The following is a 13,573-nucleotide window of genomic DNA, read 5'->3' as shown; positions in this document are numbered from 1 at the left end:
TTCTCTGTTGAAGGAAGATTTAGTGGAAGAAAGCTGTAGGATCCAACCACATATGCACAGTGTGAATTGCATAACAGAGGTGTGTGCTGTCCCTAATTCAGTGCAAACTTGCAATCTCAGTTGCTTCACAGAAGGATGTTGGTTTGAGGAAATATCCTGAAACTTGTGCAACAACCTTGAGTATCCTTACTATGTAAACAAGTCTTCATTCCACCTTATTTGTACAGAGAAGCTTTCTAGTTCTTTGATACCTAATGAAACCTTTTAATATATAGATTGTATATGTATATATATGTAAAGTATGTATTAGCAGCCTTTCTCCCTTGTGGGAACTCAGGGTGGCTTACAGTAAAAATAAAATAATTACAAAAAACACAATAGAAAGAATATGAATAAAAGCATAACAATCACAGTTCAAAAACTCCAGTTAGGACTGCCAGTAAATAAAAACTAAATCAGTCAAATGCAGTCCTAAATAAAGCTGTTTTCGGCTGCCTCCTGAAGATTGATACTGAGATAGCCAGGATATGTCATCCTTTGAACAATGGCTATGGACAAATCTTTACTGTAGTTTTTATCATTTTAATCCGGTGATAGGAGAAGTTGAATAAACCAATAGGACTAGGGACAGTTCAGTGTTCTGAGTGAGCACAGATAACTCTCTGAACAAGAGTATATTGAGGAGTTTGCTTGAAAAAAAACATTCCCAGATGTGTGAGGCTTTGGTCATGAAAGCACATCGAACAGGACTTCCTGGACTGTTAAAAAAAAAACTGTTTTTTTTTTAAAATCCCTAAATGTGGAAAGCCTGCAGGACAAGGAACAGTTAGGCCAGAGACCTTCTCCCTGACATACCAGCTTAGTGTGTGCAGGGACGTCTCATGTGAAAGATCATTCAAACATGCTGCTGGTGCTTACCTGCATTCTGAAGTAGTAAAGCAAGTAGCCCTGAGAAGAAACGTGATTCTTTTTAAAAAAGTGTATTCTGTATTTGTCCGGTATTGTGGGTTGCTCAGAGTTTAAGGTAGCTGTATGCTGTAATTAGGTGCTTCTTGTCCCTGCACGGCATTATCATTACTTTAGAACTAATATTCTACTCTAGTGTGAGACAACCTTCAGGAAAGTGTAAAAGCACATGGTTTCCCTGTGGTCAGTACTGAATGCTACATTGGAGTGATGGTTTTCTTGTTTGTTTTCTGATATTGGAAAGAAAAATGGAACCAAGAAGAGAGAAACATTGGCAACATATGCCCAGAAGAGAGAGCTTTAGTGGGCTATGTTAACAGCGCAATCCTGAGCTACACCTGCTAAGCCTATCGGCTCTGTTTAGGATTGCACTGTCAGTTACTCATGTTGAAACTGTTTTTCACTCATGCGGTCGTCTGTTCTGTTGTGTAGATCTGTTAAGCAAAGTACCTCAATCTTGTTACTGCAAGAGTTTCTGTTTTGCTTTTTTGTCTTCCTGTTTAGGCAGTTTCTAATGGTGGAACAGATTCACAGATACTGGATCTCTCCAATCGCTTTTACACACTGATTCCTCATGACTTTGGGATGAAGAAGCCTCCTCTTTTAAACAACCTAGAATACATTACGGTATTAACTGGGATCTAATTGCAGGACATAATTTGGGCACTGTGTGTGCTTTCTGCACTTCACTATTAGTTGTATTCCTTTTTCTAGAGGCTGTGCTGGAGACGAGATTAAAAATACCTACTTTAGCTTACTTGCACGCAGTAGATCAAGACAGGTAGCCATGTTTGTCTGTAGCAGCAGAAAAGAGCGAGAGTCCAGTAGCACCTTAGAGACTAACAGAATTTGTGGCAGGGGATGAGCTTTCGTGAGTCACTTCTTACTTCTTCAGATACATGCAGTGTAGGGTTTCTTCAAGCAGCAATGGATGAGATCCAGGTTTAAATCCTCACAGACCATGAGGCTTATTGGGTGGACTGGGCTGATTGCCATCTCTTAGCTTTGTCCTTCCTTGCAGGGTGGTTGTAAGGTTAAAATGGGTGACTGGGGAGGGCCCTTTGGGAAATGGTGAGATAAAAAGTAAGCAGGCTTGTGCTTCCATTGATGATTTTGAAATTTACTTCTAGTTAGATGTGACTAGTGATAAGTGCCATGGTTTACTGGGCCACATGCTTATGCCACAGAACATGTTCAGCACACAAACACATTGTCTTCTTTATCCTAGTCCAAAGTGGAGATGCTGGACAACCTGCTTGACATTGAAGTTGCCTACAGCCTACTCAGAAGTGGAGGTCAGGATGGGGATAAAGATCCAATAGATGTGAACTATGAAAAACTTAAAACCGATATCAAGGTAAAAGAGGGCTGGCTGCATTATGAACAGAACCTGACTGACCTTTCTCAGTTTGCTCTTGTGGGTTTGATGGATAATGCTAAAAGTAAATAGTGCAACATGCCTGGAGAAAACAGACAAATATTGTATTTACCCAAAAAGGAAGATCAGAGCTTTTGTTCATGTGTTCAAGAAAGGTGGGGTGGTCAGCTTGCATTCACATACAAGCATGTACAGTAATTAAAAAAGCCTTTGTATAACATCTTTATAGGGGGCTTGTCTCCCTTTCTGGGTAAATATGGTAACTCTATCAGTAGCTCTGTGGGATGGAACTCCCCCCACCCCTATTGTTAAATTTCTTTTTTCTCATTTATTTTCAAATAACACTTTTTGTCCTCTTCCCTCATAGGTAGTAGACAAAAATTCAGAAGAAGCCAAGATCATAAAGCAATATGTTAAGAATACTCATGCCAGTACTCACAATGCTTATGACTTGAAAGTTGTGGAGGTAGGTTCTGATTAAGGACAGAAAATCTTTAGAGTTGAAAATACAGAATTGGTTGGTTTACTTGCCTTCTTGTTTGCTTCATGCTGAGCACTTTGCTAATCTTTGCATTAACCTGTTCTTTTTGCATGGAAAGTTGTACTGTGATATAAGGAGATACAAAATTTTGTGTGAGGGTCTGGACTAAAGTCTTACACTGCCTTCTACTTGACACCATAGCAGGGGGTACCAGTGGTTTGTACCCTAACAGTGATTAGAATCTGACTTGAGAATCTGTACTTACTCAGCCCCCCCCCCCTCAAGTGCAGGTTCTTTTCCTTCACCAACCTGTCCAGGGTCTTCCTGCTTCAGGTTGGACAAGCCTTCACCTCAGCCCTGCAGCCCAAGCTGTCCCATTGACACTGTTCCCAAGCAATAAGTGAGCAGGGCAGAGACTGCTGCCACATCTGTGGCCAATGCAGCTGTCCCAGAGCCTGCAGTCTGCTCAGATTAGCCACACCCCGTCATTTATAGTCAAATTCTATATAGTATCATTGGAAGTCTTCAGAACTGTCTTAAATTTTAAGTTGGTTTAGTACAGTTAGTAAATTGCAAATTTGATTGTAAATGCTACACCTTTTTTGCCCCTAAAATGGGTTTTTTATGGTTGCTTTCAGACCAGCGAACAATGTCTGAATGTTAAACTTTTATAGAAGACTTACTTAGTAGTATAGGACCCATGCTGTGTGCTCATGCGTGCTCATTAGAATTAAGTCACTTCTTTTTCTAGTGCACCTTGTTTTCAAACATGGTCTTGCTATGATTTATATTAAAAAGTCTTGTCCCCTTCCCACAGATTTTCAAGATTGAACGTGAAGGAGAATATCAGCGTTATAAACCATTCAAAGAGCTACACAACCGGCAGCTACTCTGGCATGGTTCTCGCACTACCAATTTTGCTGGTATCTTGTCACAGGGTCTCCGAATAGCTCCACCTGAGGCCCCTGTGGTATGTAAAGTGCTGTGAGCTAACTGGCTTCATGTAGACATCTTGAGTTTTTCAGTTTCCTGCTACACTGGAATTCCTGGTCTTCAGTAGGCAATCCCGCCTATATAGGCAAACGGGGCCATGCTTGCTACTTTTGCTACATGCATACAGCCTACCTTTGGCACTGAGCCTGCAAACATGTGCTCTGACCACACCATTGGGAATCCTGCTTTCAAGAGTTCCCGGTCATGGGAAGAGCACATAGATGCAATCAGTTTGTATGCCCATATATCCTGCTCCTGACAGTCTGAACATGTGAAGGTGAGATCAGCAGGTGTGATGCTGCTTCCCTCTCTACATGCTTTGCCTGTGCACAGATATGGTTTCTATTGCTAACGAAGGAATACCTAGCACAGAAAACATAGGAATTTATACCCTTCAGATGTTGCTCTGACTGGGCTATTTTGATATGGCCTTCCCTTGAGATGATAATATTGGTCAAAGTTTCCTTTTCTTATGTTTTCAGAACTCTGCCAAGATACCTAACTCCTGATTTCTGGTCCATGCCTATAGCAGCTACCTGAATTCTACTCAGATAGCCTTGAATTACAAAGGTGCAAGCAATTCAAAGGCCATCTTGTTCAACCCCCAGCTGTGAGGCAGTATCATCTGCTCACCATCCTCTCACAGATGATCCTATGCAGTCTAGACCCACAGTACCCCAGTGTATGGGAGAAAGCTGAAAGTTACTGGAGGAAGCAAGCTCAGTCAGTTACGGAGAGTTACTGTCCAGTGTGATATGGAAGACAATTCCTTTCTGGCCTCCAGGATGGTAGTTAGTCATGCCTCAGGAAATAAACAAGGCAGAGTAGCCAGGCATGTTTCTGGGCTCAGCTTTCTGCTGCCCCTACACCTCCTGCTGTTTCATCTCTGAATTTATTTTTTTGGGTAGGTTTGGTGGGACAAGAAGCTGCAGTCTTAGCCACCCCTCCCACTAGACTGACTTGGTAAGGCAGGATTGGAAATGCTTTTTTTGTAGTGTCACTTGTTGTTAAGCTGCAAACATTGTTCTCTTCCTAGACTGGCTACATGTTTGGTAAAGGCATCTATTTTGCGGATATGGTGTCCAAGAGTGCCAACTATTGTCACACCTCTCAAAATGACCCAGTAGGCTTAATCTTGCTGGGAGAAGTTGCCCTTGGAAATATGTAAGTAATTTGTATTTAGAAAGGCTATGTAAAACTTACACGGGACAACCATTGGTTCCACTTTTCTGGTGGAAGCCTGGTTTTCTTTAAGAGAGCATTGAATTGTTTTAAAAGTAATAGTTTGCTATGTACCTCTGAGGAGGATTGTATATTTGTATATTGTTTTGCACAAAATGCATGTGGTGAAGCATGGCAAGAAAATGGAAGTCATATTGATCTGTTGCATCCTATAGCAGCAAAGTCTGTAGCTCTGAACTAGTATTGTCTACAGAGGAGGCTTTTTATTTGAACTTTTGCATCAGTAAAAGGTAAAGGTTCCCTTGCTCGAAAGCCAGTCGAATCCGACTCTAGGGTTGCGGTGCTCATCTCCGTTTCAAAGCTGAAGAGCCAGCGCTGTCCGAAGACGTTTCCGTGGTCATGTGGCCAGCATGACTAAACACCAAGGCGCATGGAACGCTGTTACCTTCCCACTGAAGTGATACCTATTTATCTACTTGCAATTTCTTGCTTTCGAACTGCTAGGTTGGCAGGAGCTGGAACTAGAGACGGGAGCTCACTCCGTCATGCGGCACCCGGGTCTTGAACTGCTGAACTACCGACCTTTCACAGCCTGCAGTTCAGCGTCTTAACCACTTGAGCCACCGAAGCTCCTTGCATCAGTACCTTACTCTAAATAATCATCTCTCTGCTTGATAGGTATGAAATGAAGAATGCTTCCCATATCACCAAGGTGCCGAAAGGAAAACACAGTGTGAAAGGTAAACCTCATTCGAATATGTGTTGTCATAGTAACTTGGATGTAAATTCATGAAGCACAGGTGGAGGGGAGATGTTCCTTTTTACATACTGTTAATTATTATAGAAATTATTTTAGCCTTAATATGATTTTATGCTAAAAATCCCAAGAAGAAAGGGAGCCGTCTGCTTCAGTTGTCAAGGGCAAAGGACTTTAGTTGGCAAGATCATGGAAACAGAAATTGAAGGTCCTAATATATTAAAGCCAATATAGGGTACTCTGTAGATTGGGTACTAGGATAGGGGAGATGCTTGTTCAAATTCAGCTGCTCAGCTATGCAGCTTGCTGAGTAACCTTGATCCCACTGATCTCTTCACAGTCTGTGAGTAAAATAAGGATATATTGTAACCCACCATGAGTTATTTGGACCAATAAGGAAACAAACACAATCCAAAAGAATTTTGGATAATTGTAAGGCTATTAATTACTCAGCATTAAATCTCTTTGAAGGAATGGCTCCCCTCCATTTCCTCTGGGAAACTTGTGATCAAGAAGTTTGAGTCGTACTTAAAGTAGCCACCTCAAGAGCAGATTACAAACAGGTGCACTATAAGTATATCGTATCGTATAAGTATTTACTTCATTTATACCCTGCCTGTCTTCCCAGTGGGGACCCAAAAGCACCTTGCATCATTATCCTCTCCATTTTATCTTCAGAACAACCCTGTGATTAAGTTTGGGCTGAGTGTTGTGACTAGCCCAAGATCACCCAGTAGACTTCCATGGCAGAGTGGGGATTCAGACCATTTTTACCACATTTGACTATTTTGTCAAGTTCAAAAAGCTTTCAGCACAGAAGTGTACTTGCCAACATGACTCTTGTTTTTTGCTTTGCTTTCCTTCTTAATATAGGCTTGGGCAAAACTGCACCAGATCCCTCAGCCACTATCTCTCTCGATGGCATAGACGTTCCTTTAGGCAAAGGAATACCATCAGGAATTAGTGACACCTGTCTTCTATATAATGAGTATCCTTTGAAGTTATCTTTCTAAGGGAGTGCGCATAGACTTGTTCCATGGTCACCATGGCAGGGCTGCCTTCCTGCTTGAAGGAAGCTGCTTCCACCCAGCTGAAGACCATTAGTAAGGGATCTTGGCCTCTCAAGCCAGTGTTATGGGGGAGTATTTGTTGTGTGGAGAGCTTGGCATGAATGACATTGGCTTCCACTGCTGTCAGGAAGGAAGGTGGTCAGATAGAGGCTGTGTAGGCAAAACAGCAAATCAAGTGGGGCCTACTGTAGATTCTGTTCTGGGCTGGTCAGATGACAGCTGTAACCAGCCTGAGATGCTTTTTGCAGTTGACTGCTATAACTTCCTGTAGGAAACAGGGGTGTTTGATGCCTGGCATATCAACTTCTGCAGTAAGCTCTAGTTCAGAGGTGCTGAACTGATTTGTTACAAGGGCCAGATCTGACATAACTATGATTTTGTTGGGCCGGGCCATGTGTGCCATAAAATGTAGTGCCAGGTATTGGAGATACAAACTGTATAACGCATGGGAGCTGGAGTGTCCTCATTGCAAAGCCCTTGGGCTGGAGGGGGTGCAGAGGAAAACTCACATGGGTAGACTGGAGAGCCAGAGGTGCAGTGCTGGGCAGATGCTCCCGTGCTGCCTGGGGGAGGGCAAACCCCTTCCCCAGCCCCCTCCTGCCACCAATGCTGTGAGCCTGGGCCCCAGGGTAAAAATCCAAACTGACTGGGTGTTGTGAGCTGCCCCTGAGCCACCATGGACGGGGACTGGGAAGACAAGTTGAACTAGTGCCCCTGCATGTGAAAGCGGGGCGTGGTGGCAGCCCACATCTGAGGCCACGGGTATAAAGGGACCCAGGCCAAGCAAAGCCCGATAAGCCAAACACCCATGCAGCTGTGGTCATCTCTGGCCAAGGCTACCAGGTGATCCAAGGCGGGGTTCTAGGGGTTCAAGCCAGAGATCGTTGGCAAGTCGCACCACCCCCCCCCCCATACAGCAGCAGCCACCACAGGCCAAAGGCCACTGGATTATCTGATGGGGGACCAGGCATCACGTGTACAAGGCTGCGCATGTGGCAGAGGCCCCAGACCACCCAGCGACCAGTATAATCAGAGATGACCAGCACCACCCATCCACGAGGCAGCCGCCGCCTATAGCTGAAGGCTGCTGTGTGGTCCATGGGGAAGGGAGACCCGGCCACTGAGTCGCATGCTTGGTAGCAGAACAAGGCCAATGATGTGTGGAAGTAACTGCTGCCCCCAATAGTCCAAAGCACAGCTGCCACTGGGGGGGGGTGCAAATACGGTGGCGCCAGCAGGCCATAGCAGAGGATCGTCTGCACCCACCCATGTGCAAACACCAGTCTCTGCGGCCATCTGGGACAGCATCCCCAGAGCTGTAGGCTGAGCTGAGAGGTGTACAAGCTCACCTTGAGCCGGCATGAATGTGGCTGCGGTGGCTCTCAACTTACCAGTGAGGCTAACACTGAAGCGAAGGGGTTCTGCATGACTGCTGCAGACAAGGTTGTTCCACCATGCTGAAGCCACAATTGGAGTGGCTCTGCCCACTGCCCCACCCCCAGCAGCCACCTGTTCCCTCCTTTGCTCCACTTGCTCATGGACAAGAGCCTTGGACAGGCCAGTCCCAGTCCCTGGGCTGCATGTTTGACACCCCTGCTGGGGATCGGATCCAAGATGGTGACGGAGGCAGAGGCCACGCACTGAGCTCTGTGTTTTAATTATTGTTTTAGCCTGCCAAACATTCCTGTTGGACTTTCTTTTTGCTCTATGTTTGGCTATAACTGCTGGTTGCCTGTGGATTTAATCTGGACAGCCTTGGATAGCTGAGGGTAACAGTAAACAATCAATTTAATTGCTCTAGCTACTCGGCTGTAAATACTATCACGGCGTCTTCCATTCCAAGGTACTTTTTTACGTTTACCAAAATTATCTTGGACAAGATTGTTTAACAGCACGCTGGGTGCTGTTCGAAGGTCGGCAGGCTTCAAACTACTTTTTCTACCCGAAGTTTTAAAGAAGTTTTAAAAGAGTAATTTATCAATCTTATCAGCTCGAGGCTCACTCAATGCTACACATATTGTGGGGCAATTAGTAATTATCTTTGCTCTCTGGACACCCCTGCTCTAGGTGGAACTTCCCTCAGGGACAGTTTGGAAGCTACACCTGGTTCAGGGCTCAACAGCGCTTGTCGTGACTGACACTGTATGTAGGGTACAGGTAACACCAGTGCATCTCCAACTACAATAGCTGCTAGTTTGCTTTTAGGTCCATTACAGGGTGCTGACAAAAAGCCATGTGGCATGGAGGCTGCAGTAAAATGGGGGGAAATGACAAAATTGCTTCTGCCTTTCCTCTAGCACTAGTACTGCAGTACTTCTGTCAAGTTTTCTGATGATGCAAGAGCAAGATGGGACGTCTTCATGATATTCCCCCTCCTCACTGCAGCTCCTGTGCCCAGTGGTTTATTGCCCCCAGGTCGTATGCCCTACAGGAATGCTTTTCCAGCATTGCAGGGGGGCTGGTGTAGGTGAGGGAAGGTCCACCATCATGAGCACTTTCTGCTAGCACAGCCATAGCATCTGACCCCATGTTAAATGTTCTCCACCAAACTTTTAAAAATATACCTTTCCTTAATGCATTGTCTCCCACAGATATATTGTCTATGATATTGCTCAGGTAAACTTGAAGTACCTGCTGAAGTTGAAATTCAACTATAAGACATCTCTCTGGTAAACAAGGATTGGAAGAGCCTGTTAAAGAGTTAATCGTGTAAACTTCTGAAATGCTTAAGCATCAGTTCCATTGCTGAGATACCAGAAATAGGCTGCAGGGCTTTGACTAAACTTCAGCAATCCTTAGGAAGGCTTTTGTCTTAACTTTGAGAAACTTCCCTTCTGACCCCTTCTAGTTTTGGGACTACTGTGTGTCTTTCAACTGACAGACCAAAAAAATCCCCCTTTGATTTTAGCCTTTTGTAAGTGAGGCAGAGAGGAGAAACTTAGAATGGTTTACACACATTTGGGTTTTCAAAAGAAATCTTCCTTAGTTTCTATTATGAATAAATGTTAAACATGTTTATTTTGAAGTAAAAATAAAAGCTAATTTCATACTAAATATTTTATTTGCAGCCTCACTTTCATTGATTTCAGTGTGATTTCAGCACAAAGGGCCAATGCTAGTTTAATGAAACGGTGATCCTTTGTGCAACTAGCAATCAATAATGGCATAGCACTGAGGGAAGCACTGACAGGATCTCTTACAGTTACTGACAACTCTGTCTCCACCCACCAGTCACAACTTCGTGCACCAACATCCCCCCCTGACCTAAACCCAGGAGGTAACGATCCTCACTTGGCAGCAGCTGAACAACTACATGATATCACCCAGCATAGTACACAAGCCCACCCCACTACCCTCACCCAGACAGAGACCGGAGCACCTCAAGAATCTAGGGGCTTTCCAAGAGACTAGTTCAATTCTCAAAAAAATGGCGTATAAACTATACATAAGACATTTTATATGCTCTCTGTATGAGCAAGATGCAGAATTTTAGAGGGGTGGCATCCACACATACAAAGAACAACAGGCATTACACCAGCAAGCTCCAGCAGGCAGCATTAGTAATTCAGTGCAAAAAGCTCATGCAAGAGATGTCTGTTCCCCAAGGCAGGGGTGTGTGTGTGTGTGTGAATATAGCTTGCACATGAAACTGCATTGCCTTTCATTATGCACCTATCTGGTACATTTTTATTTCACCCATCCACCAAGGAACTCAAGAGTGACATGTATAGTTCTCCTTGTTTTATCCTCAAAATAATCTATAGGTTAGGCAGAGTGTGTGTTGACTAGACAAAAGTGACCCGGAGACCTTTGTGGTAGAATGAGGATTTGAATCCAGGTTTCCTAGATTGTAATCTGACACTAACCACTACACCATACCAACTGTAAATAATGTTCTAGAGATAATGACGTCATGTAGAAAAGGGGAGAAACACAGTGGGACCAAAATCCAATCCTCTTAGACAGCAGAGAGACATTCTAACCATGCAGTCCCAGGTGCATATTGAAGGAAGATGCATGAGATGCCTGTAGTTACCTGGATGTTTTATACTTCACCTAGTTTTAAAGCTTCTCCTTCCTCCTGCCATAAACCCATAGTTCAGGGGTAAAGCAGAGGTTCAGTAAAGAAGAAGTCCCAGGATGGATCCCTATCTCTGTTCAAAGGGAAATGGTGGCCAAGAGACAATGCCATATAGGTAATCACTAACTGGCACTTGAACAATTAGCCTCACATAATATCTGATCCATTCATGCCCCAGGATGCCTTTCATTTTGCTCTAAGCCCTTCATCCTATCCAGCTGCATACTCCATGTTCATTAGGATGACAGTGTCTTGCTGTAACCACAAGAGCAGTAATGGGGTGCAGAGTCAGGAGGCCTTTTAGTTCTTTCCTTCTGCACTAGTATTCCAGACACAAGACCGTGGGCAACATGCAGGTCCCAGGTTAGTGTGGGAGATACCCTCTCCTACACAACATGCCCCATCACCTGATACAGGTTTTCCTTATTGACACCTATCATGCAAATAAAAACCCAGCTGAAGTAACTCTGACATATGTTTTGGAGTTCACGCTTCACATCATGAGAAATAAGACTGCCATTTGTATTCCAGGACCTCTGAGACAGCTATAAAACCAAGGAGCAACAGGTGCAACTTTTTCCTGTCCTTAACGTCTCTGTAGTGGGTGTAGCTGCACCTATTACATTTATCTGCATTTCTGGAAAGGCATAGGATTAGTGGGAGGATAAAGGGAGCAACACTCCACAAACATCACTGTTCCCACTAGGCATTTTTGATGTGGGTCCTGCACCTCTGCGCATGTTGAATGATGTGATGAATACTGGTTAGCAGCGTCAGTAGAGAGCTCTCCGAACTAGGTGCTCATTGAGAGGTTGGGAAGCAAGTAAAGGTGAGGTCTATGTTTACAATGGTGCTCTGCAATGGTGTTCTTCCATTCTATGTGTGTCAGCACCCCCCTCGTTCTCCCTGATATCTAGAGGGCAATCATCCAGGAGGGTGGTTAAGTCACTGGGAATCCTCTTTGGTGAAGCATATCACAGCACGCTGTACACCTCTCTTCCTGAACAAGGTATGCATTGCAGGTATTGTACTTTTTGAGGAATGGTCTTTGTCGTAATTCATATTCCTTGGCTTAGCTGTGTAGAGTGCCTCGCCTTTGCAACCTCAGTTACTGCTGTGAATCCTGGTGACTGTTCTTGGGACAGAGTTGTCATAACAGTTTGAAAAAAGAAGCGACATTACATGAGGTCAGAATGGTGTGATCCTGATATAAGGCCTGCATTCATGGACTGGTGCTTACTTACCCTGGTGCAGTGATTTGGCTAAACAGTTTGTCCAAACACTTGCAAGTTGAGTTCCAAAAACCAGTTATTCTGGTAACTGTAGCCAATAAGGCCTAAAATACTGAATTTAGAATGAAGTCCCAAAACCCAAGAATACCACAAAGTATAATTAATAAGGTTTATTAAAAGAATATACAATGCAGGAATATAAAATAATAAAGCTAAATATCGGTTCTCCAACTCCAGGTATTACATGACAAGACTGAGTCCTGCAGAGTTTCAAAGTCCAGAGTTCAAAACAGACCTGCAACCTATGCTGGACAATGAAACTTCATTCAGAGGTGTTGGGAGGCAAACTTTCTTGCCCACAGAAAGTCCCCTAACTTTAAACAACTTCTCACCATTATGCACTTCCTAATGTGGACACAGACTCTGACTGGGGCCTGCAATAAACCAAGATGCCAGTTCTGTCCCCATAGTCACTTGTAACCAGGGGTCATTTCCTGCAGGAGCGCACAGGAGCGGAGCTCCGGCAGTAAAGAGCTCAGGGGATGGGCACATGCAACAAGCCCCACCCCCTGCTCCAAGCAGCCCTCAGTCAGAGCAAGAAGCAGCCAGGTAAGTTGCAGAGCTCCCCCCGGCCCCCCAGTCCAAAACAGTCCAGTGGCACCTTTAAGACCAAGTTTTATTCAGGTACAAGCTCTCCCTCCTCTGCGAAGACAGATCTGCACGTCCTCCCCCCACAATAGCTAGCAATCCAAAACAGTCCAGTGGAGCCTGAGCGGTGGGTGTTGCCTTCTGACACACTTCAGGTGATGTCAGGGGGTGTGGCATATGCAAATGAGTTATGCTAATGAGCTCCTGCACCTCTTTTTCTACCAAATGACCCTTGCTTCTTCTATATGGGGACTTTTTTTTCCTTACAGAAGATAAGAGTTTTTGGCCCCACTGGTGGACCTCCTGATGGCATTGGTATTTCTGGCCACTGTGTGACACAGTGTTGGACTGGATGGGCCTTTGGCCTGATCCAACAATGGCTTCTCTTATGTTCTTATGCAAGGGTCAATTGATGAGAAATTGAGTTAAGGGTGGTCTGTAAGGAAAACTAACTAGCTTGCCTTCTTGGAGTTATTTTGCAGTAGCAAATGTAGGATCAAAGAAAGGTTTGTGGCTCAGATCCCACCTGTATTTTGGAATCTCAGATCTTGGGAAGCTTACTTTTCTCAGGCAAGTCTAGCAACAGTAGAAAGCCCAATGCCTCCAGAGTACTCACAAGCAGGATGTGTGGGCAAGTTGCCTTTGCAAATGCAGCACTAACTTGAGACCAACGTTCCCTCTAAGCTATGGAGCCCTGTGAGCAAAAATTCTACTTTGTGAGCTACTGGCATTAAAGTTGTGAGCAGGAGATTTGGCTGCTGCATAAATTAGTTTGCTCTGGAGCC

The 13,573-nt window shown here is 44.4% G+C and overlaps 1 protein-coding gene across 1 annotated transcript in view; it reads left to right on the top strand.

The window, feature by feature from the left end:
* PARP1 (poly(ADP-ribose) polymerase 1) overlaps positions 1-9,802 on the top strand; it is a 46,626-nt gene extending 36,824 nt beyond the window's left edge. Inside the window, exons 16-23 of the mRNA XM_015428971.1 lie at positions 1,471-1,593; positions 2,195-2,323; positions 2,712-2,810; positions 3,643-3,795; positions 4,855-4,982; positions 5,679-5,740; positions 6,631-6,745; positions 9,419-9,802. Of these exons, the coding sequence (XP_015284457.1) occupies positions 1,471-1,593; positions 2,195-2,323; positions 2,712-2,810; positions 3,643-3,795; positions 4,855-4,982; positions 5,679-5,740; positions 6,631-6,745; positions 9,419-9,500 (891 nt within the window). The 3' untranslated portion in view covers positions 9,501-9,802. The remainder of the gene's footprint in view (positions 1-1,470; positions 1,594-2,194; positions 2,324-2,711; positions 2,811-3,642; positions 3,796-4,854; positions 4,983-5,678; positions 5,741-6,630; positions 6,746-9,418) is intronic.
* The last annotated feature ends 3,771 nt before the right edge of the window (positions 9,803-13,573 follow it).

This window comes from Gekko japonicus, unplaced genomic scaffold, assembly GCF_001447785.1.
Source record: "Gekko japonicus isolate JY-2015 unplaced genomic scaffold, Gekko_japonicus_V1.1 scaffold1056, whole genome shotgun sequence".
Taxonomy (NCBI): Eukaryota; Metazoa; Chordata; class Lepidosauria; order Squamata; family Gekkonidae; genus Gekko; species Gekko japonicus.
Note: the sequence above shows the minus strand (reverse complement) of the source record. Positions and strands in the feature narration are given on the sequence as shown.